General features: G+C 37.8%; 2 protein-coding genes across 7 annotated transcripts in view; one reads left to right on the top strand and one right to left on the bottom strand.

Annotated features, from left to right (window-relative positions):
• Positions 1-25,445, bottom strand: part of hiw (MYC binding protein highwire) — a 507,580-nt gene that overhangs the window by 145,412 nt on the left and 336,723 nt on the right. The gene's annotated exons all lie outside the window — the stretch shown is intronic.
• Positions 1-25,445, top strand: part of LOC138703008 (uncharacterized) — a 74,065-nt gene that overhangs the window by 43,509 nt on the left and 5,111 nt on the right. For both annotated transcript variants that reach the window (XM_069830503.1, XM_069830502.1), the window contains exon 2: positions 17,397-17,819. In XM_069830503.1, the coding sequence (XP_069686604.1) occupies positions 17,397-17,819 (423 nt within the window). The remainder of the gene's footprint in view (positions 1-17,396; positions 17,820-25,445) is intronic.

The following is a 25,445-nucleotide window of genomic DNA, read 5'->3' as shown; positions in this document are numbered from 1 at the left end:
AATACATGACTGATGGCTTCCTGATAGCTAATGGATCCAATTGTGAGACAATCACATGCGCCTTATTCTCCTCCCCAAGGGTCAGAGTTCATGGTAACGGGTCGTATCATGTTCTGAGATTTCAGACAGTGCTGCTGTTTATCAATGAAACTGGAGCTGATGATGATGAAGACGAAAAAGCGGTCTCGAAAGTTGTTCAACTCTTTGCAACAGATAACCCGCTACAAAAAGTTGGCGACATGCGTTGCACATATGTTCCATGCAATCCTCTCGCGTCTGCTTCCCGACTACTTTTACTTCCACTGCTTCGAGTACTTTTAATTATACAGCTGTGGACTTAAAACTAAATCAACCGTAACCTGGCAAATGCAACTGAGTTGCTGAGGAATAAGGTTCGGAAGTTGATGCTCTAGAAATCAGAGAAAAATCTATATTATATCTATATATAATTTGAACTGGTAATGGAAAGTATGGGAAAACGGCTGAACGGATTTTAATGAATGACCCGTCATTTTGAAGCTTGGCATCCAAAGATTTTCAGAAAAATAATAACTTTCAGTGAAGCGTTAGATTTCCTACATAATTTTCCTATTTTCCAAAATCCATCTTTCGTCAGTTTTGAGAACTAATTGCATTTCAGTATAAAACAAAACACATACTACAATAAACAATAGGACATTACACGAAGGGCATGACCTGCAGGATTGCTGACATATTTAGAGCTCAAATTCAATTGGTTATTAAAAACTTCAAGACTTGCTCAAAATGATTTACAGGTCTGATTCTGCGATGTGTAATTTTCTGAGTACAAAACTTGAGGTGGTTTGATAACATTATTACCATTAGAAATGAAACATGATTATAGTTAATGCCATGATGTGACTATTTTTCATTAATTATACATATTAATGCCATATTGAAATGAAAGTGAAACGTTTTGGGGTTATATAAGTACATGTAGAGAATATCTTAAATTAGATCTTCATTTCTATAATTTACTGAGTGGCGGCTATATAGTATAAATACAAAACGTACGTAAGATAATATTGTTATTAAAAATCAAATATTTTTACAATTATTAATCAAGTGGGGTTGGGTATTTTTCATATACTTAATGGCGGTGTGCTGTAGATATTTATATGCGTCATTCTCTTCAATATTGGCTTGAGAGAGCGCAAAAATTACAGTTCCTGAGGAAAGACCAAAAGGTATTACTTACTGATAAAATAAGAGGCCTACAAAATTTTGTAGTCTCCCAATCATTTCAGCAAGATCTCTTAGCAGGATAAAATGATTTTACCCTCTACATTTCAAGCTCTACATGCAGCAGCTATACCAAGATGCTATGTCTATTGTTCGAAAGCATAGCAAACCTAACATTTTTTAAACTTTCACCTGCAATACACAATGACCTGAAATAGTTATTGCTTTACTATTACATGAAAAACCCACTGATCGTCCTGACATTGTTACTTGAATTTTTGCGTTGAAACTCAAAAACTGAAGGTGGATGGATAGGTTCAAGAAAAAGTATTTGGCATAAAAAACCATTCAGAGGAAGTATGTTTCATTATTATGAAAGCAAATAACTTTCAAAATGTCTGGTATTCTTCAATGAAAATAAATCTGAAAAAATTTTATTTGAACGTCTAATGAACTTAGTTTGCGGCATTTGCTGCACAACCCACTAGTTATCTATAAAATGATCTTAAATTTATGAAAATATGGCATTAAATTAAAAAAATGATCAAGATTTTAATAATAATACCTACAGAAATACACTTAACATGCTTTTAAACACAAAATTACTCATTTTGATAGCATTTGGCTAAATTTCGTATTTATCGTGATAGCAAAAATCTAACAGTATCACTAGTTATGATAAAATCGCGCGATGTGCTAAGTATTTGTTTTATAGATCAGAGTGGTCCAGAATTCACGGACACAAAAGCCGCCAGTCTTACAAACGAGAGAGAAGGACCACGTCCACGTTCTACATATAGAAACGTTGTCGCATCTTAAATCAGTACTTGTATACATTCGGTTACCAAAATTGGGAGAAAGACAGCATGTCCATTGTTTTTGTGTTGCTTTTGTTCCCTCAAAGAACGGAATGTTCATGGGATGCGAACGAGAGCTGCAGTGTATCTCGACAAGGACGTGGAGATCTGCCTCTATAGGAAGCGGTCATCCTTCAGCGACCCTAAAAGGAATAAGTTTGGCACAGCAGCAGAGTATGGGAATAACACTGCGAGCTGACTCACAGAGTCGGAAGCTTTATCGACGGTACACAGTTCACTGTTTAGTTTCGATATTGAATGTGCATACAATTCCATTACATGTATATGTACAGTCTGATGATGTAGTCGCCCACATTCATGTTTACAAAAACAAAATGGCTCTTTCATTAGTCATCATTTCGATGATTTTTAATACAAGCAGCAATCAATATTATAAATTTGAGTAAAGGTTCTTTGTGCGAGATCGTGCGTATTTGCTTGTTTTCCGCACAGAACCAATACGCGGTAAGTATGAAATACCACATTCAGTATTCCCAACGTAACACACATAACAATTTCCCTCGTCTTACCGCTTAAGCGCGACATTCACTTTACTGCTTTAGGCTTTTAACATATTATTTTTAGAGACGTTTAGCTTAGTAATAATTATAAATTGGAAACTTACCACTGCAATTTCACCTAAATTGCAATGTTAATTATTGTTTTTACATATTTGCAAAAATTAAGTAAAGTCTACTACTCCACGAAACTTATTGCATTCCTGATACAAGTAACATTAAGGAAGCCTTGAAAAAATCAACAAGATTCCAGATGCCGATGTTATTACTGCAATATGTTATATAAATAATATTGTTAAAATATTAAAATGAAAAATAAATCATTACATAACCTTACCGTTTGTTTTAAGTTCGCATTTATAGACTGGGGGGAAAAAAAGACAGACGTATATCACGGCCTGCTGGAGTATAGTAAACACAGAAAACATTTTATAGCAACAATGTTGAAGAAAGATATTTTGGTTTTCCGAAGTTGCCGTCATTAAACAGAAACCAACATGGAGATTTCATTGCAACTAATTAGAAATTCGTCTTTCAGGTATGTAATAAACGATCTTCGCACAAAATAATTTACGATACATGAGCGGTATGTTTCTTTCATGTTCTCGGAAATTAAAAAATCTCAACTACGTTTCGCTTTTTCAATCTTTTCCTCGACCATGAAAACGTCAACATACCGCTCTTGTAACGTATTTTACTATTTCGCGCTTTTCCGTTGATAATTAAGTATAAAATTGGCTATCACAATGTTTCCAAGGTTCGATCTACTTTCGTGTTAAATTGAAAAAAACACGATATGGGTATCTACCTTTTATATATCTATACGTCTCCCTATTTCCCCAGCAACCCATAGTCACAAGCAGGTACTACAGAAAGTGAGCCGTGTACGACGGCTCACCTGGTGGAACATCTTGCTACAGCACAGTGGCGCCAACTTTTGGAAAACACTGGATGGGCTCAAACGCTGAAGATATAAGTTAAAATAAATAAATATCACACATGAGCAGCTCATTTTCTCTTGTCCACCTGATAACAAAAATGAGCTTACTGTGTCCATGCTTTCTTCAAATATAACTCTATATACAACTGTCACGATTTGGCTTCAGAACGCCCTTTAAACCACAAAAATACAGTACACGTTGAAGCCGTTTCAAATGGTGGCTACGACCACGTGACACGCCATTTGAAGCGAAAATTTTTTTTATTCTTCCCCAATAATGAAAAAAAGTTTCAAAATAAATCTCTATTGAATTACCACCATTACCCTCATTTAAAGTAAATCTGAATGTTTAGCCAATTAAGATTCATATAAATTTAGTTTTCTGAGTTTATTTTCATTTCTTCCACATTTATAGTCTCGTCTGGAATACAGAATAATGCTATTTCAGATGATACTAAAAATAACTATAGGGTGTAATTTTAAAATCTTCTCATGACGTCATAACTCGCACAGCTATAGTCGAAAAAATATTTTGTTTCTATAATACTATATTTGCAACGAGCCTATAATAGTAGTAAATAAGATGCGAATATGTTTATGAAACGATTAAATGCCTAAGTTTCGAGTTTTTACAAATATCTTACCTCGTTACTTTGCTGATAATGAAATAGTGACCATGAGTGTCTTTTCAACGTGTTCCCGAGTAGTGCAACAGATGACAGGCACGGAGCACTTTCGCGTATACGCCATATTTATTGATTTTTTTGCAGGGCTTTGTTTTGACGATTTTAACCTCAAAGCAACACACATTAAAAGACAGGAAATTAACTCAATTTATTAGACTATTAAAATTAACAACAACGGAATTTATTTTATTTTACATATGTACATGTTGTTGATTGTGCAGTTTGTGCCTGCCATTTTAGATTGCTGCTTTCAAGGCTTGCGGGCTGTTGCGCGTACGATATTACTCAATATCGCATATGCTTAGTTGGAAATCGATAGGTGGAATAACATAATGAATAGAGTACTTTAATGTATGTAATTAAGGTGCAGTTATGCCATATCTAATGAGCGTATTATATTAGCACAGTCTAGTATATACAGTCACGAAGCTCAATACGTAGTAAATATGCATCCATAGATAGTTGCTCACCACTAGGATCGCTACTATCGCCCCATAACAGACAATGCAAAATAGTATCGGCATAGTCTATTGTTCCTAGCATCCTCAAAACTCAAGCTTCGTGACTGTATATACTAGACGGTGATACTAGTATGATCGAGCAAAAAATATTTCTTTCAGAAACTGTACAAGGTTTGACGTATTTGAGCTTTTTGTTCAAAATTCCCTCATCCAATTTTAATTGAAATTATGCGTTACTTATGAAAAACTGTGATATGTTAAATTTGCAAGTAAGTGTCGGAATCGGAAGTTTTGTGTACGAATTGAAGTTACTCGTATGGCTCTTGCCCTTATTATAAGTTAGATTTACCTACGAGTCAAGTCGGCTATTCTGAAATACATAGGCTGCTCAGAGATGATACGTTTTATTTTATTTTATTGGGTTATTTTACTACGCTGTATCAACATCTAGGTTATTTAGCGTCTGAATGAAATGAAAGTGATAATGCCGGTGAAATGAGTCCGGGGTGCAGCACCGAAAGTTACCCAGCATTTGCTCATATTGGGTTGGGGGATAGATTAGGTAGATAGATTTATTGATATTAGTTCACAAAAGTATAAAACTTAATAATTTAACAAAAAGATCTCTCGTATTATAAAGTAGTTATACATAATAAATATACAATTTCCTAAACTAATTAATTTATCGCAAATCTCAATAATTTATTGGTTCAAACTTGCACTTACGTCTGGTTTTAGTGCATGTTTAAACCAATCGTGATAACCATTAAGACTTTAAACCTTATTTATCTACTCCTTTTCACAATTTGCTACCATAAATATTTTTAATATTTTTTTTAATTTTAACTCTACAATAAACAAGTGTAATTTTTAGGTCTTATTTTACATAATAACTTATTATTTCAAATAGGTGAGCAGATGTCGACAAACTCTACTGGGTGTTCATTTCAAAGTGTGTCATGACGTCACTGTTGTGAGTCAGCGATTTGAAGCGAGTTTCAGCTTTTATGTCAGAGAAGTTGCCTATTAATCAAGGCGTTCAATCTGAACTTGAGAACGTGTACGGTATAACTTGAATGTCGTAGCAACAGATGGCGGTCTGTAAAGTCTGTGTGCTACCATAACCTCTTTCGAAATGTGTTTTGCGCGGGCAAGTAGTACGCAGGGTATTTGTTATCATCGATTGCGTACGGCAACATTCCACAACACAAATCAAATGCTCCGTGCCATGTTGACCGTCCAAATTAATGTCAACAAATACGTAAGTAATCGTCTTAACCCTCTCCCCATATCCCGACAGTAAGAAAAAAAAAACTCACTTCAGTACGTGTTTCCAAACAGTTCACATTCTTGCCACTACTGGCGTTACCGTACGTATCGGTAAGTAATCTTCAGAATGAACGCCGTACTTGCTAGGCAACTTCTCTCGCATTTAGGTAATACGCCTCTGCGGAAGTGTAGGAAGATTGAATTCTCTAGGCTCATCGGATAGCCACATGACGACATACAGCGAGCCATGACACATTTTGAACTGAACACCCAGTAGTCATGAGCCTGAAATAGCTGAATCGGTACATTTATTGGGTTGAGGGAAAACCCCGGAAAACACCTCAACCAGGTAACTTGCCCCGACCGGGATTCGAACCCGAGTCAGCTGGTTTCGCGGCCAGACCCGCTGACCGAGACGATAAGAAGACGCTAAAACTATAATGGAGCAATGGTGGAATAAAGTGATAGTGAAAACCGAAGTGGTGAGGGAAAATCTGTCCATTGAAATTGTAACAGTAAAAGGTAAAAGGTAAAGGTAAAGGTATCCCCGTAACATGCCATGAAGGTATTTGGGGGGCATGGAGGTAGAGCCCCATGCTTTCCATGACCTCGGCACTAGAATGAGGTGGTGTGGTCGGCACCACGCTCTGACCGCCTTTTACCCCCGGGAAAGACCCGGTACTCAATTTTATAGGAGGCTGAGTAAACCTCGGGGCCGTTCTGAAAGTTTGGCAACGAGAAAAAATCCTGTCACCACCTGGGATCGAACCCCGGACCTTCCAGCTGCTCTACCAACTGAGCTACCCGGCCGCCCCGAAATTGTAACAGTATCTGTCAGAAACAAACTGAACTACAATTGTGACCATTAAAAGTTATTTAGTGTCAGTGTTCGCACGACGACATTCAACTGCACTGCTATTAATATACAAAGTTGAATGTAAATCGTCTCCGAATTAAGGAATATCACGCTGCGAATGCTCAGGAAATGTCAATCTTCGCTCTAACCTTGAAATAATATTCCTCCACTACATGCATTACAGTATGGTTTATACATTAACAAAAATAACAGCTCCAACTCCATAAATCTTGTGAGAGACTTGTAATTTTGTACACAAAGCTCTCGGATGATGGCACTGGGAAGCAGCTGCCACGGATGAAACTTGAGACAGGGGAGCTGCTGGTGGTGGCAGAGGAAGGGGTCTTCATTGCATCATTGTCTGCGGTCTCATAGCGCTCAATGAATTGTCATCCGTGCTTCACATTACTCTGCAAATTCGATAACAGCTCCACGGGAAGGGACGAAAATCACAACCACACGTGTCGAGCTTCATAACTAGGGTTCGGAGTTGATAAAATCTCATCTTTTTTTCTGAGACATCACAGACAATGCAGGATGAAATATAAACTCGTTTCACTTCAACATGAATCAGTATAGTCTACTTTAATTTCGCATTTTTTTTTTTTTGCATTTTTCGGTCATTTATTATCTTTTGGTCATTTTTTGTAAATGTTCCACTTTTTGTAGCATTTTTGCCCTTTTCTGCTTTTGAACGGACTTTTTTTTACGGTGTAGTCGTCTATATTTGCGAACCTACTGCCGATTATTTATGCAATTCGACTGCATCGTCCACACCTGTGGAGTAACGGTCAGCGCGTCTGGCCGTGAAACCAGGTGGCCCCTGGTTCGAATCCCGGCCGGGGCAAGTTACCTGGTTGAGGTTTTTTTCGGGGTTTTCCCTCAACCCAATACGAGCAAATGCTGGGTAACTTTCAGTGCTGGACCCCGGACTCATTTCACCGGCATTATCACCTTCATTTCATTCAGACGCTAAATAACCTAGATGTTGATACAGCGTCGTAAAATAATCTAACCTAACTAATCGATTGCATCATGCAGAAATTTTCCTTATAGTTGCCTTGACTCTTGATCACATGTGTTATGTGGTTCCCCCAATTCACCGCAATAGAATAAATATTGCAGCCGCAGTGCCCGCAGTCAGCATATTGAATCTCACAAGTGGCGACGTAAAAATGCCGAAAGTAAAGCAACCGGCGATCCTTCAAACCCGAGACCCTACGAATGGCGATGGCTCCTTACTGCAGTGCTGAATAAGAGGTATGTTTGGGAATTTCAGTTCCTCCTAATGTTTAAATGTGTATTGGCGTGATTTCGGAGACAGTCAATAACAATAATAATAATAATAATAATAATAATAATAATAATAATTACTTACTGGCTTTTAAGGAACTCGGAGGTTCATTGCCGCCCTCACATAAGCCCGCCATTGGTCCCAATCCTGAGTGAGATTAATCCAGTCTCTACCATCATATCCCACCTCCCTCAAATCCATTTTAATATTATCTTCCCATCTACGTCTCGGCCTCTCCAAAGGTCTTTTTCCCTCCGGCCTCCCAACTAACACTCTATATGCATTTCTGGATTCGCCCATACGTCCTACATGCCATGTCCATCTCAAACGTCTGGATTTAATGTTCCTAATTATGTCAGGTGAAGAAAACAATGCGTGCAGGTCTGCGTTGTGTAACTTTCTCCATTCTCCTGTAACTTCATCCCTCTTAGCCCCAAATATTTTCCTAAGAACTTTATTCTCAAACACCCTTAATCTCTGTTAATAATAATAATAATAATAATAATAATAATAATAAAGAATCAAGTTTAAAGCCACCGGCGTGGCTCAGTCGGTTAAGGCGCTTGCCTGCCGGCCTGAAGTTGCGTTCGGGCGCGGGTTCGATCCCCGCTTGGGCTGATTACCTGGTTGGGTTTTTTCCGAGGTTTTTCCCAACCGTAATGTGAATGCAAGGTAGTCTATGGCGAATCCTCGGCCTCATCTCGCCAAATATCATCTCGCTATCACCAATCTCATCGACGCTAAATAACCTAGTAGTTGATACAGCGTCGTTAAATAACCAACTAAAATAAAAAAAAATCAAGTTTAAAACGCACGTTCAATTAAGATGTATGAAGATTTTGTGTCTTCATGGTGCGCCGTTCACTACGTATATGTATATATTAATTATTAATATTAAATATCAATCTTGCATGCATTGCTTGAATGCGTAAAGTTGAAAGAAAAGTTAAACCGTGTATATTTATGTTTAGGGTCGTAAGGCCTTCTCTTTCACTCAACCAGAGGATGAAAATGAAACGAAATGTACTGTACGTATGAGGACGAAAAGGAGTGGCTTGGAAATTAATATAAAATACGGTGAAGGTGAATCAGGTTTGCGTGTATAAGAAGCATTAATGAGCATGAAATGGGCCATCAGTTGCATTACCAAGAACTACGAATAGCTAGCTCATCATTCAGAAGCATCACGACAGCAAGTAACAAGGGTGTTGAAGCAAATATCGCTTCTCAGTGATTTCAGCGTTCTTTAAAACTTGGCTGAGCCGCTGGCTTCAAAGCCCACGCATCTGGCAACCCTGACCTTCCCAGAGATAACAGCTATGAACGAGAAGTCGCCCATTTCTCAAGTTCGTATCAGAAAATAACTGCAATTTAAATGAAGACGTTTAATGGGAATTTGCTCCATGTCTTGCTCGAAGATCGCAGAAGGCGTTATAAAATCGTCCTTCAAGTAGCTCGGCTTCGTATAATTCTGGACATTTTAATCTCCTGTCTGAACACGTTTCATTATTCTTGTGAAATTATCTTGCTTAAAGCCACCATCGTGTAAGCAACAGTAAAGACAAGCAAAAGTAGCAGTAGTAGTAGTAGTAGTAGCAATAATAGTAATTTTTAACGGGCAATCGAGTTTAAGATTAAAAAAAAAAATAAACCGAGTAGTAATACTAAAGAAAAATGTAAGAACTATATATTAAATATTAAAATATGCCACATAAACGCTTTATAAATAAAAGAAGAGCTGGTTAATGACTTTGCTCAAATAAAACGAGGCGTTACTCTTTGCTACATTAGTGGTTGTTAGCTATTTAAGTTTTAAGTTTTATTAACCTTGAAGCTAGCAGCTCAGATTTTCTATATAAGATAGATAGATAGCTACTTTATTGCTTTCACATAAGTACCTTATGCATAGCAACGTCAATATAAATAAAATCATACAAAATTATTAGCCGAGTTAAAATATTCGTTAATGCTATACAAACTGTGTTCATACAATTTTCTTTTAATTAACGATTTGAATGAATCATAATTTAAATTTTTAGTTGAATTAGGTAAACTATTATAAAGTTTCAGAGACATATAATAAAAACTGTTTTGTGTAGTCTTGTATCTGCAAAAATCAAGTCATATCTTTACAACTTCTCGCATGGTGTTCCTGAAAATGCAAGTTCAAAGGGAAATATCAATATTCATTTTGGTATATAACAAACACTGCAATACATATAGCGATGGAAGAGTGAGAATTTTACAAATAAAGTTACAATTATTTTTGTTAATTTAAATTGATCTCTATCAATAAAATTGTATGTTCATTTGTTCGCACCTACGTCATATTAACAGCAACGTGGGACAGCAAGTGCATGTAAATTATGTATCGTATAGGTAGGGAAAGAGGTTAATAACAAGGCCTATCTGTGAAAAGTGGAAATGCACTGCGAAGTGTGATAATTGATAAACTCTGCCATAATAGTAATTTTGGCCCAAGGTTTAAACATGAAATTTCTCCAAAGGTTCATACATTATTTTGTGGCACACTAGTCCGTAATTGAATAAATTACATTTTTTATAATTAAGTCAGAAATTCGCTTTGTCTTTGTATGTTTTCTTTAGCTTGTTTTATTTTGGTATCTAGGGACTGTGTATACTAGGAAAAAAAAAAGAATACGTTAAATAAAAATTATTCGTTGAGGGAGGCCATGCATGATGCTATTACTTCTTTGTTGTTAAGTTACCAGTCTCTGAATTTAATAAACAATGTTCTGTTATTATGCAAATCTATTCTTTCAGGTGAAGCTCCCTGTAAAGCAGATTTGAATAATTTCAAGGGAAAAATTGTTCCGGGGCCGGGTATCGATCCCGGGACCTCTGGTTGAACGTACCAGCGCTCTACCACTGAGCTACCCGGGAACTCCACCCGACATCGTCTCAACTTTTCCCTTTATATCCACACAACTCGCGTGGGCTGACGAAACGCCAGAGACCCACAACGAGTGCACACAATCTCTGTGTGACTTGGAATTGTGGTTTTCTGTTAACGTACACAGTAACATATATATTATGCAATTTTCCCCTTGAAATTATTCAAATCTGCTTTACAGGGAGCTTCACCTGAAAGACTAGATTTGCATAATATATACGTTACTGTGTACGTTAACAGAAAACCACAATTCCAAGTCACACAGAGATTGTGTGCACTCGTGGGTCTCTGGCGTTTCGTCAGCCCACGCGAGTTGTGTGGATATTAAGGGAAAAGTTGAGACGGTGTCGGGTGGAGTTCCCGGGTAGCTCAGTGGTAGAACGCTGGTACGTTCAACCAGAGGCCCCGGGATCGATACCCGGCCCCGGAACAATTTTTCCCCTTGAAATTATTCAAATGTTCTGTTATGTTGGAATTGATGTCGGGATCTGTAGAAACCGAAATTCCTTCAGGAGTTGATATTAAAGTCAAACAAGCTGAAGATAAGTTGTTGCCAATTAAATCTAGAGACATTTTTTTGGCCCTAGAACCTATAAAAGCTTTTAGGCCCGCAAAGGTATAATGGGCTGTATTAGGCCTACATAAATCGTATCCATGGAGAAATTGAAATATTACGGACTAGTACGCCACAAAAAATATATCAGCCCTATTTGTGACTAAAATAATAAAAAATACTCAAGAAATTATAATGAACTTTAAAAACATGTTCAGTGCATCTGATATCAGTTAAATTTTTATGATCAAGTTTACCCAAGTCTGCAGTATCCAGAATAGTTCATTTCAGATGAAATAGGAAGGGAGCAAGCCATGCTATATACCTTGTAACATCTTCCCTAATAATAATAATAATAATAATAATAATAATAATAATAATAGGCGGCCAGGTAGTTCAGTTGGTAGAGCTGCTGGGTACGGACTCGAAGGTCTGGGGTTCGATCCCAGGTGGTGTCGGGATTTTCTCGTTGATAAACTTCCAGAATGACCCCGAGGTTCACGCAGCCTCCTATCAAATTGGATACCGGATCTTTCCTGAGGGGATAAAATGCGGTCGGAGTGTGATACCGACCACACCACCTCATTCTAGAGCCGAGTTAAAGAAAGCATGGGGCTCTACCTCCATGGCCCCCCCCCCCAGTGTCTTCATAAAATGTGAAGGGGATACCTTTACCTTATTATTATTATTATTATTATTATTATTATTATTATTATTATTATTATCATTAGCAATATCTACCTTCGGGCCCCTTTGAATGGTTTAACATTTCAAAAAAAAATTGTATACCTATAAGCCGAAATCTCTCTCTCCAGTTGTCAGATGCAGGAAAGCTGCCGATTTACATTGTATTAATTCAGACCCGTTTAATGTATAGTTTGTTGTTTGGCTATTCTTATATTAAGCATATTCATTTTAACTTCGTTTGTGTTGTTTTAGCTTTTCTGTATCATGTATTTTTGTAATTATCTATTCATTTTTGTCATTGTTTATTTGTATTTGTCTCTAATTTTAATAATTATTTGTATGCACTGTGTCTTATATTATTCCAGTCTTCGTTTATATGATTTCATTAATTCATTTGTAGGCTAATTCATTTTATTTAAATGGCATTATTTTAATCATCTCACTGTACTAATTTTAATAATTATTTGTGCTACTTATTTTGTTGCATTTGGTCAATGATTAATGTTGACTGTTATATTGATGGTATTTCATCTCACTGCCATTTTCTATCATTCATTCTCATCATCATTTGTTGTTTTGTTTTGTATCTTGTGCTAAACTGTAATTGGCCTTGTGCTGTTGTTTTGCACGTTAATATTCTAAATAAATACATAAATTATTATTATTATTATTATTATTATTATTATTATTATTATTATTAGAATTTATAAAAGTTATATTACCGGTTGTTCTGTATGGTTGTGAAACTTGGACTCTCACTTTGAGAGACGAACAGAGATTAAGGGTGTTTGAGAATAAGGTGCTTAGGAACATATTTGGGGCTAAGAGGGATGAAGTTACAGGAGAATGGAGAAAGTTACACAACACAGAACTGCACGCATTGTATTCTTCACCTGAGATAATTAGGAAGATTAAATCCAGACGTTTGAGATGGGCAGGGCATGTAGCACGTATGGGCGAATCCAGAAATGCATATAGAGTGTTAGATGAGAGACCGGAGGGAAAAAGACCTTTAGGGAGGCCGAGACGTAGATGGGAAGATAATATTAAAATGGATTTGATGGAGGTGGGATATGATGATAGAGACTGGATTGGTCTTGCTCAGGATAGGGACCAATGGCGGGCTTATGTGAGGGCGGCAATAAACCTCCGGGTTCTTTAAAAGCCAGTAAGTAAGTATCAATAAAATTATAGGTGAATCGAACTAATAATCCCACAAGTGCTTACATTACTCATATAGTTCATACCCCTCTAAACGTTTGTCGAGAAATTACAGATTTTTTTTTTCCTGGCCGGGTTTGAGCCCGCGAATTTTGGATCGGTAACCATTAGACCATCGGGTCGAAGATGACGAATAAAAGATGGGACCCAATCATCCAGTTTCGTTCAGCTACTGAGTACTGCATCGATAAATGACTAAAGAATCTTTTAGCAAACAAACCGCTGCAATAGAGTATATAGACTTTGGTTGTTTATGGGAGGATGACGACCTGAGGTCCGAGGCCCACAATCAGCCTCTCTGTTGGATCTAGAATCGGGTCTTTATCACTGATGCGGCCGTAGGGGGAGTCTGTGGAGCGGCCAAGGTTGTCAGCTCCGCGGAGAGAATGGGGAAAACCTGACTGACTACCGTCCGACAAAAACTAGTTTCACCCCAGGCTACAGAGCCATTTGCGACGTTGAGGGCGTTCCGACCGCGCGGTAAACACTCACCATGCTGGCTGGGGAAGAATATGCGAAAACAAATCAACCTGCTCACAATGTTTCTCCATAGAAACGATCATACGTAGATACCAGCTTATACATCTGATACCCGAAATGCCTTGTAGAGTTCAGTCGACAGTTCTTTAACGATATTAATTAAACATTATGGCAGCAATTCAGAATTGAAGACATGATCATATAATGTCAATAATGAAACAACGGTGTTAGCATTTGGCAGACGTGGGAGGTGAAAGTAAGAGAGGCATATGGTATCAGAATACCTTCTACGAAAATACAGTACAGACTTTTGTGTATGTAGTATAAAAAGCGAAATTATAGTCCGGGTCAGCTTACTTCATACCCTAAGGGTGAAACCTAATCATTTTTCCCCCATTACTACATATGCTAGTGGATTGTGGTGATTTTCTAGTTTGCAGGTTGAATTTTCTTCTGCCAACTTCGTTTCGAATTTCGATACTGACAAATACTACAAATAGTAGTGATTTTGTAACTGGTATGTTGGCAGCTGAGACAAAATATCGACAATATTTTGTCGGTACTGGAGTTCCATGACATTGAATTTGTACTAGATTTCTGAGGCTGTTACTCGAAACTATGAAATTTGAACATGATATAAATGAGGGGTTGGAAAGCAATGGTGGATTGTGAATGTTTAGGTGAGGGGTTTGGGCTTTTTCCATTGCTGGTTGTCACAATCAAAAAATTAAGACACAACGTTTCGAAGAGTGGTTCTCCCTTCGTCTTCAGGTGGAAGGAAGGAGAGAAAAAACCTGAAGACGAAGGGAGAACCACCCTTCGAAACGTTGTGTCTTAATTTTTTGATTGTGACAACCAGCAATGGAAAAAGTCCAAACCACTCACCTAAACATTAAATTTGAACATACTAATAAGTAATAATTAATTAATATCGGTACTAATATTAATACATAATAGTTATTTTATGTGTTGCGTTGTGGTTATAATTCAAGACTATAGTCAGGTAAATTTTCGGAGTTAGTACTAATAGCATGTGGTCAAACAAAATACATTTTTAGGTTAGGTCTTGTGAGTCAATTGTTTAGTCAAACCAATTAATTTCGTATTGCCAGACAAAATACTTGATATGTTGATCCCTATCTCGTATAGTTTTGCCTACGAAAATATGTTACAAATTATTGAATTATTTAGAATAATCTTCCAACATAAAGTACAGTAAATAAATAAGTCATTTAGTACGTAGGATCGTGTGATATCTAGTAACAGTTGGCAACATTGACAAGACGGCAATATTTGCTGTTTAGAAACTGTTCTTATGTGACCCTCACTATACTATCTGGCAAAAACGTTCGTCTTCAACAATACATTGTTACAGTTACATGTAAGCCATTAAGAGTCGTAATTTTACGAGACGAGACAAATTGTAAGTACTTACTATTTTGTTCGACTATGAGCTATTTGTTCTCAAGTTTGTTATACTTTAGCGGCATAATTAAACTGATATATTTAGAGGGTCTAAACTGCTACGTCAGAAGTCTGAAATGCTAGGATTGCACACTTCAGACTATCCCACGCATCCCATAAAACACCTAATGTTTTGGACTTGTTTAAAGTTACAACACACTGTTAACCAAAGAGCCATCAGGTTGTAAAACATCTGTAAAAGACTGCAGTAGCAGAAAAAACAATCCTCCTGTGTCTTGCTTTGTATACCAAATATCTCTCAAGATGTAGGGGATCGAATCCAGGCCGATCTCATTTGAATGATTCCTTTTAGATTATAGTCATTGCTTTGTATATTTTTAGAAACCTCTCTTTAAGAACCCATTCTCATTACCGGTACTGATTATCCTTAACTAGCTGTCACCTAGTTGTGTCACAGAAATTCCTAATTCTAGTAGCTCTATGCCTGGTTTCTGGTACACCTCAATTAACTCCCAGTTACTTAACTGCTCTTATAAATTTAACTGCACTGATAACTTTCATGAGTTTCCGAAAAGTTAAATGTAGATTTATCAGCGCTTGTAACTAACAGCTGAGGTAACTTCAAGTTCAGTATCTATTGTCGTCCACTAGTATTTTGTTAGTGGTTTTTTAGTTATTTATAGTTACTTTTGTTTGCAGAAGTTTTCAGTAATAATATGGCTAATTGACTAATCTGAAATAGGTGTAGTCTCTTCCTTAGTTCTTTTTCCAGAGGTCCCCAGAAGATGCTCCTTTTTCTATTAAAAGTTTTCGTGGCCATGCTATCCTCCTTTTAACTTCCTGGCAGCAGTTCATGTTATATATGCTTCACTATTTTATTATTATTATTATTATTATTATTATTATTATTATTATTATTATTATTATTATTGTCTCATTGTTATACATTGTATGTCTGACTTACTGTTCACATTTTATTATGCCTTTTCCTTTCTTTCTATATACTATAGACCCTATACTATGTCTCATTTCTACTGACTCGTTTGCAATGTATTCTGATTATCCCCTTCAGTTTTTTGTGTACTATATTTCGTAAATTTGTAGTGTTTTTTTTTTCGTATCGCAGTTTTACTCGTAATTGAGAGTCAGAGACGACCGTATAGCCTAACTCTGCCAGGTTAAATAAACATTATTATTGTCTTTGTTTATTTATTTTTTATTTTTAACTACTGCAGATGATAGAGAAAATGAGGGGAAGGGGAGAGTATTGTTGGATTGATAGACTGAAAGTCCACACCTGTGGAGTAACGGTTAGCGCGTCTGGCCGCGAAACCAGGTGGTCCGGGTTCGATTTCCGGTCGGGGCAAGTTACCTGGTTGATGTTTTTTCCGGGGTTTTCCCTCAACCCAATATGAGCAAATGCTGGGTAACTTTAGATGCTGGATCCCGGACTCATTTCACCGGCATTATCACCTTCATCTCATTCAGACGCTAAATAACCTCAGATGTTGAAAAAGCGTCGTAAAATAACCTACTAAAATAAAAAAAATAGACTGAAATGGGTATACCTATAGAAAACACTCTGCAACGTCTGCTTATACCTGGTAAGGTTTATCTTGTCTCAGTAGCAATAAAACCAAGTCCCTTCAAATGAGGGTGGAGATTATAGAGGGTTGTAAATTTTCAGGATTCCTTTCAAAACCTTGTTATTGTACAGGCTGCCGGAACTCAATTTCTTGAAAGACAAGCTCAGTGACGGAACTACACAGTACGAAGAGAGATATTTTGTAATTTTATTTTGCGCTACAGAATGTATCAACTAGTCCCTTCCGCCACTGGATGGATGGACGGCATCGCTCCACTCCCCCCATCGCCGTAACAACACAGGCGAAGTAAGACATATCTCCTTTCTCTCTCTTTTCACAGTGAGATAAGATACATCACACAGACTTTAGTCCACAACTCCACGACGGAGCCGCCTGGATGGAAGACCAGCACTACTGCTGACTTATACCGCGTTGTGTTGTTGCAGACCGTGGAGCTGGGCGCGGGGTCGCTGCCGGCCGCGACGCTGGAGCTGAACGTGAGCGGCGCCGGCGAGCTGCGCCTGCTGGCGGGGGCGTTCTCGCAGGTGGCGGCGCTGCAGCGCGTGCGCGTGGACGGCGTGGGGCGCGTGGTGGTGCGGCGCCACGCGTTCCTCAACCTGTCGGCGCCGCACACGCTGCTCGAGGTGCTGGACTGCGGCCGGGCCGTGCTGGAGCGCCACGCCTTCCGCGCCGTGCGAGGGCCCCTCACCGCCTCGGTGGCGCGCTGCGCCCACGTCGTCGTGCAGGGCGCCGCCTTCTCCTGGATCCTCGCCATCACGCTGCGCGACGTGCCGCGCCTCGAGCTGTCCCCGCAGGCCTTCGCCTTCGAGGCGCCCACGAGCGTCGGGCGTCACGGGCCAGCCGCCACGGTGAGTGCGTCTTCCCTGCCTACTAACTTACTATGGAACGAAACTGTGTCTTCCAACATTCAGAGCCGAACCAATAACCTATCCCGACGAATATATTACGTCAAGCGGAAGTCGGCAAAACTTCTGAAGTCCACCGCTGTGGAGTAACGGTTAGTCTGCCTGACCGTGAAACTAGCGGGCCCGGTTCAAATCCTGCTTGGGACAAGTTACCTGGTTGAGGTTTTTTTTTTCGGAATTTTCCCTCAATCTATTGAGAACAAATACTTGGGACAAGTTACCCGGTTGAGATTTTTTCCGGAATTTTCCCTCAACCCATTGAGAACAAATACTTGGGACAAGTTACCCGGTTGAGATTTTTTCCGGGATTTTCCCTCAACCTATTGAGAACAAATACTTGGGACAAGTTACCTGGTTGAGGTTTTTTTCGGGATTTTCCCTCAACCTATTGAGAACAAATACTTGGGACAAGTTACCTGGTTGAGATTTATTCCGGGATTTTCCGTCAACCTATTGAGAACAAATACTTGGGACAAGTTACCTGGTTGAGATTTTTTCCGGGATTTTCCCTCAACCTACTGAGAACAAATACTTGGGACAAGTTACCCGGTTGAGATTTTTTCCGGGATTTTCCCTCAACCTATTGAGAATAAATACTTGGGACAAGTTACCCGGTTGAGATTTTTTCCGGGATTTTCCCTCAACCTATTGAGAACAAATACTTGGGACAAGTTACCCGGTTGAGATTTTTTCCGGGATTTTCCCTCAACCTATTGAGAACAAATACTTGGGACAAGTTACCCGGTTGAGATTTTTTCCGGGATTTTCCCTCAACCTATTGACAACAAATGCTGAATAACTTGCGGCGATGGACCCTGGACTCATTTCGCTGGCATTATCGCCTTCATCTCACTCAGACGCTGGATAACCATAGCAGTTGGTAAAGCGTCATAAAATAAGTGATTAAAAAACTTCTGAAGTTTCTTATTTCCTGCACAACTCCAATATTTCTATTACAGTGAGTCGCAGAAAGGAAATATGCACACAAGGTAATGCACTGCAACAACTTCATGTTTCTCTTAGTTTTCCCAGGATGATTATGATGACTACGAATAATTAGTGTGATGGCAGACGAAAGCATTGCCTTAAAAAGGCATGACTTGTTTGTTAAAGATTAGTTAATGATTATTATGAGGGAAAGTTGATGGAATCGTGATAAGGGAAACGGGGATGCCCCGAATATTTTCCACGACACCATCTTTTTCCACTCAAATTCAACTTGGAGTCGTCGGGATTTTAAGTTAGGTATTTTACGTGGAAAACCCCATTCACTATCAGTTCAGTTCTTAATGGGACGTTTTTTATTATCTTTGGAACAAGATTCAAAACAAATCAGAATTACAGTACACAACAGATATTTATAACAAACATAAAAGTTTAATCACCTGGTCTGTGATATGCTGAATCATGCGAAAATGAAAATAGTGTTCTTGAAAAATGGCAAAATTCTTAATCACCTTGTCTGTGATATGCTGAATCATGCGAAAATTAAGTGTTCCTGAAAAACTACAAAATTCACAGACATGAAAAACTAGAAGATCTAATTTAGTGCAAAAATTTGTCTATAATAAATTACCTATGCAATACCTTTATAGTCTATTATTTAACGACACGGTATCAACTATAAGGCTATTTTACCACCGATGGAATTGGCGACAGCGAGAAAATTTAGCGAGATAAGTCGAAGATTAGCCATTTGAGTACCTGACGTTCGCCTTACAGAAGGGAAAAACCTCGGAAAAACCAAACTATATAATTAGTTATAACTATAACTATATAAGACTGAAGAATGATAGGTTTGCAGTAAAAGACCTGTCTTTGGACAGAACACTATGAATGAATAATCAGCTCAAGCGGGTTTCGAATCCACGCCCGAGAGCAACTCCAGATCAGCAGGCAAACACGTCTACCGCCTAAGCTACGCCGATGGCTGCGAAATACATTAGCTACTCGTACTTTCAGTATGCTGCGTGACATGAAGTTCACACACAAAAACTAATTAAAAAGCAATTATTGAAATGAGATTACTGAGAAAAAAAGAGGAATACTTAAACGCGTTTGGACCAGAAGAGAAACGGTGAAATTAAAAAAAAAAAATGGGAGTGAAATTAATCACTGATAAAATAAAGAAATTTAAAAAACAATTGCCTTCGACACGTTTTGAGAATGATCGAAAACAAATTCCTGGAATAATAAATATAAAAAAGTTACAAAAGGAAATGAAGACTCTTGAAAAGTGTCCTGAGGGCCAGCACGTCTATTAAGACGTAATTCATGACAGATGACAATAATGAAGACAATTATAATTCAATTTCAACCACTGAAGCAAACGTGATGCTTTATTAAGACACATGAACATAAGTGGAGAGGCATTACAGGGACGATCATAGCGGAAAAGAGACTTGAATCAGTAATGATGAGAAAGTTTATGTAAGTTCAATTAGTTTCATATGTTACAAAAAAAATACTACTATATTTCCTATTTTTCAGATATCTATATAGAATCAATATTTGTGATAATAAAACTTGTCACATAACGGTTCGTTTCCCGGGCTCTAATGTTATAACTAGGGACCGGATTTTTATGTAATTATATATTATATTCCTTTCAACCTAACCGTATATAATTAACAAATCTTTGCGAATCTTGTAATTACCATTAATATATTAAAATTTGATACTACATATTTTTACATATTTACCTCACATTACATATTATGGCTTGGTATTACATAAATCTACATAATTATTTAGGGGGTTTATTCATTTTTACTTCTTTAAAAGGAAAAATAAAACTTCTGCTGGGGAAGTTTACAATTTGAAATATACAGCTTTAAAAAGCCTTTTTACCTACCCGAGAAAGGATATATTTCTGAACGAAACATAACATCTTAGTTCCAGGAAGTAAAAGAGGCACTCACCCCTTACCGCCCACTGTAAATATGAGTGAACAAAAGGCAACCTTTCTCATACAACTACTTTGCATTGTAAAAATCAAGGAGAGAATAATTTCATACGCATAAGCGGACGACATAGTAGTAGGGTCTAAAGACCTTACAAAGTTAGAAGAAACAATAAACATCATGGTAAAATGGTGCAATAAAAACAAATTTGATATAAATGTGAAGACAGAAATGATGACACTCAGAAACGGCGGAAGAGCACCAGAAACAGCAGAAATCGTCATGAAGAAAAGAAAATTAAAAATTGTACCAGACTACAAATATCTAGGCTTAACAAAAACCAGCGCAGATATTGATATTACATATTTTAATGATTTTACATATTTTGGTACATATTCAGCTTATTTTTCCTACATAAATATGTACATATTTCACACCTTGATATTACATAAAAATCCGGTCCCTAGTTATAACATACTGTATGTACTTCCATAACAAACCTAACACTGTTTCACACGCTGCACAATGTCGAAGTAACTATACTAACAGCACATGCATTATTATAAAAAAAATTCAGCTTACATGTATAGATATCGTTCTGAAACTAATCAAAACTTTCACTATTTGCTTACTACGTCATACAATCACAACAGACACAAACAGTACAACACAGCAGTGGAACTTAAAAATAACTTGTCTTCATTTCACCATTGTGTGTATGCAAACCTCACAACTAACAGAGACTGGTGGAAGTTTTTAACTGTTCTCACTAAACACTACTGACTGCTATGATGCATTTTGTTGCTTTCATAGTACAAGAGCCTTGATCAGCCACGTTATGCAAACAGAAATCACATTTCGGGATATCTTTCGTTATGTTTTGTAACAACCAGTAATATATTATATTAAATTGTAATATCACTAGCAGAGATAGTAAAGCGATAGTGGAGCAAATGGAATGAAAGGTAACGGGGTATAATTATGTCATTGGTTGACGCTGCGCCGAGTTCGAATCCCGTCTAGCAAAACAGTGTTGGTCATATCGATGTCATTTCCTTTGTTCTAGATGAATCTGCATTGTGCAGGTTCCACGTCAGGGAAATATTAGTGCGTTGGTGTAATGTGAGATCTTAGGGTAAACCTAGATAGGTTACCCATAAACATATATTCGAAGAACCTGTCTCACAGGCATTTTACCTCATTAATTTCACATCTGACAGCAGTCCGATTCTGATACGTTTGGCTTTGTGTAATGATGTGTAACCATAGTAACAGGGCAATGGTGGAGAAATCGCTATTGCTAGAGGAAATTCGCTCACTTCACCACATATCTCATAGCATTACAGGGGACTATGTATCAGGTTTAAAACATTGTAACTTAACAAACATATCTACACTAAAATTCTTGAATTTATTTTTCGCAAAAGTAACCTTAAAAATATTAAGAACTCTTAGCACACAGCAGTCCTACAACACATCAACGTTTATTAAAAACTCAGTAGACTTTCACTTGTTTTCGGTTACTGACGATTCCAGTCTCAAGTCGATTTCTAATTTCTCTAGAACCGTAACAATTGCCTCTACAATTCGGGTACGGAAATCCGCATTTTTGTGATCAAAAGCCTGTCCTTCACTTAGCCTCAACTAAGAAATCCAGCGGCGTGATATCAGAAAAATGTAGACGCCAATGAATATATTCATGTCGCAATATCAGTAACAACTGCCTCTACAATTCCGGCACAGAAGTCCGCAGTTTCGTGACCAAAAGCCTGTCCTTCACTTAGCCCCAACTAAGAAATCCAGCGGCGTGATATCAGAAAAATGTAGAGGACAATGAATATATTCATGTCGCAATATCAGTAACAATTTCCTCTACAATTCGGGCACGGAAATCCGGAGTTTTGTAACCAAAAGCCTGTCCTTCACTTAGTCCAAACTAAGAAATCCAACGGCGTGATATCAAAAAAAATGTAGAGGCCAATGAATATATTCATGTCGCAATATCAGTGATTGGCAGGAAGTTTAGATCCTTGTCGGTGCGGTCAAACATTATTTTATCGTTACGCAACGAACATACATGAAAATACTTATTACAACTTGATTTCCGTTTAATCTCTCTGCGACATGTCTGGATTGAACGTACCAATAGCTTATATGATCCGGGGACATAAGTTCTCATTTTTGTGGCGAAAAGTCTGTCCTCCACTTGACCCAATAGAAGAAATCTAGCGGCGTGACATGAGAATGTAGAGGTCAATGAATAGGTTAATCTTTTAATAGCAGTGATTAGCAGGAAACTGTGATCCGTATCAATGCGGCCAAATATTAAAATATTATTATAACTTGATTTTCTGTAAAAATCATAGGGGAGACTCGGCTAATTCCGCAATATTAAGAAGTAAATCTATCATATTTTTATCAAAACGTTTATTGAAAAATATTATCAAGGTATGTAAACATGGACGAAACCTTTCATTACCAAATGAGATAAAGAGACCTATTAAAATGCAAATATATTTAGTTGTACATACATTACAGTTGAAAAAGAGCAACTCGGGTAATTCCGCAGTAGTAAATAATTATGAAATACATTATGAAAGTAACATAAAAGGAACAATTTATATGTAACAATGCTCACTTTCTTCACAGCTGTGTAGCAAAACACGAAAAACAGCCAACTTTCGATGTTTCACTGTATTTTCGACAGAGGTGTCGACCAATATCCTTGATTTTTTCTATAGCACTGCAGAGGACATGCCTCCTGTTGACAGGCTCTCAAAACTTACGTTCACGCTATTGTAAAGCCGCAGTAAAATCATATATGCACTACTGCGGAATTAGCCGAGTTTCCCCTATGTGTCAATCAAGTTGTCATGATTGTATCACTTCCCGAAGAAACGATAAAATTTGAGCATTTTATTATAGACACCCGGTAGACCAAAGTAATAAAAATCGCCGTCATCGTAATCTTCAAAGCTGGGTTCTGTGGCCCGTTCTTTCCCTACTCGCATCACAAATGAATCCACAACAAATTCACATTCAGCAAAGTCACCACTCAAGATAACAAAGGATGTTCACAAGACAAGAGAGGTACATCCAGTCTCTTCGGTAGATAATTCTCCATTTCGCCGCCCAGAATCGAATCCAAATCACCTAAATTCGCGATTATAAACGCTGTCAATTAAGCTAAAACCGAGTAGTGAAAAATTGAAACTAAATTCCTCCATGTGCAATAAAGCCTTCCTCAGTATCTTCCTCGCCGACAAGAACTGTCACAGGAAAAGAGGTCGGTCCGGTCAGTGTGACCTTAACGCTGTAAAGCTCACTTTCTTCTCGAAGCTAAATAAATTAGGTTAATTCTCCAAGCACTGCCGCTGGCTCTCATGAGAATGACTCGCGGGTTCATGGGTTAACTCGGTCGTGACAACAGCTGACAGTTAAGAACATTGCGTGAGTACAGAGCTTGCTCAAACGGCTCTGTGAAAGTGGCATGAGATACGACGGAAGTGATTCAACGCGAGACGACATCGTGTGTAAGCTGTGCTTACAAGGACAAGCTTTCATGTTATAATTTAGGGAGAAAAAATTAGACTCACGTACTTTTGAACTAAATAATACTTGCAAATTCATATCCTGATTCGTATTTACGATATAATTTGTATTTGGCTCAAGTATGCAGTCAGATATAATACTCGTATTATTGTGATAGCTTTCCTTTGTGCCAGAAAATACCGTATATATCGTTCTGTTAGCTGGCAAGAGGGATCATTTCCTCACAGAAGGTAATATAAGTGAATCGAAGAAATTATCGAGGAAGAAAGTGTTTTGAGAAAATCTGTCCCCAAAAGTATCCTCGATTCGCTGATTACCTTACATTAGCCTTAAAGTTGGGAAAAAACCTAGAATAAGAAGCCTAACCAAGTAATCAAATCCTAGCGGGAGTCGAACCCTAGACTACGCCAATGACATTAGACGCAGCTAGGAAACAAAGTGGTAGCAGTGATGGAGTCAGACTATTTTCGCTGGAGGAAAAATAATGAAACCGTGTAAGGAGGACTAGAATTTATTTTTTGTGTAGCAGATTTTTTTTTGTTATGGAGGAAGAGTTCAAAGGCTAGTACTGCAGCATCTAGTGGACTTATTGTACTTTACCTCTCCTTCGGTAGGAATGGTGTAGTCCAAATGGTCCCGCTTTTGTAGATATCGTGTCACAGCTACGTGATGCATGTCTTACGGTTCTTGTAGAGATCCTTTACAGTGCATACCACATCCATTCCGAAAGTGTATTACACCTCGGATTGATGCCATATGTATGCTAGACGCAATACATCACGTCGGCACCGTTGTAGGTAATGCTATTATAGTATAACGATGATAATGAATATCGTGGAATGATCGAGGGAAACAGGAGAGCCCCGAGAAAAATCCACATTGAACCTCCACTTTGTCCACCACAAACAAATATGACTCCACTATCACAGAGATTCGAACCAGGATTCGCAGTCATCGTAACCGAGTGTTCCGCCAAATGAGCTACCATTGTACAGTACCTAATGCTCTACACTTCTAATTAGGTAATACTTAAAATAATAATAATAATAATAATAATAATAATAATAATAATAATAATAATAATAACAACAATAATTACTACTGTACTGTTATC

This window comes from Periplaneta americana, chromosome 7 (genome assembly GCF_040183065.1).
Source record: "Periplaneta americana isolate PAMFEO1 chromosome 7, P.americana_PAMFEO1_priV1, whole genome shotgun sequence".
In the NCBI taxonomy this organism is placed as follows: domain Eukaryota; kingdom Metazoa; phylum Arthropoda; class Insecta; order Blattodea; family Blattidae; genus Periplaneta; species Periplaneta americana.
The sequence above is the reverse complement of the archived record's forward strand: the minus strand, read 5'-3'. Positions and strand labels throughout refer to the sequence as shown.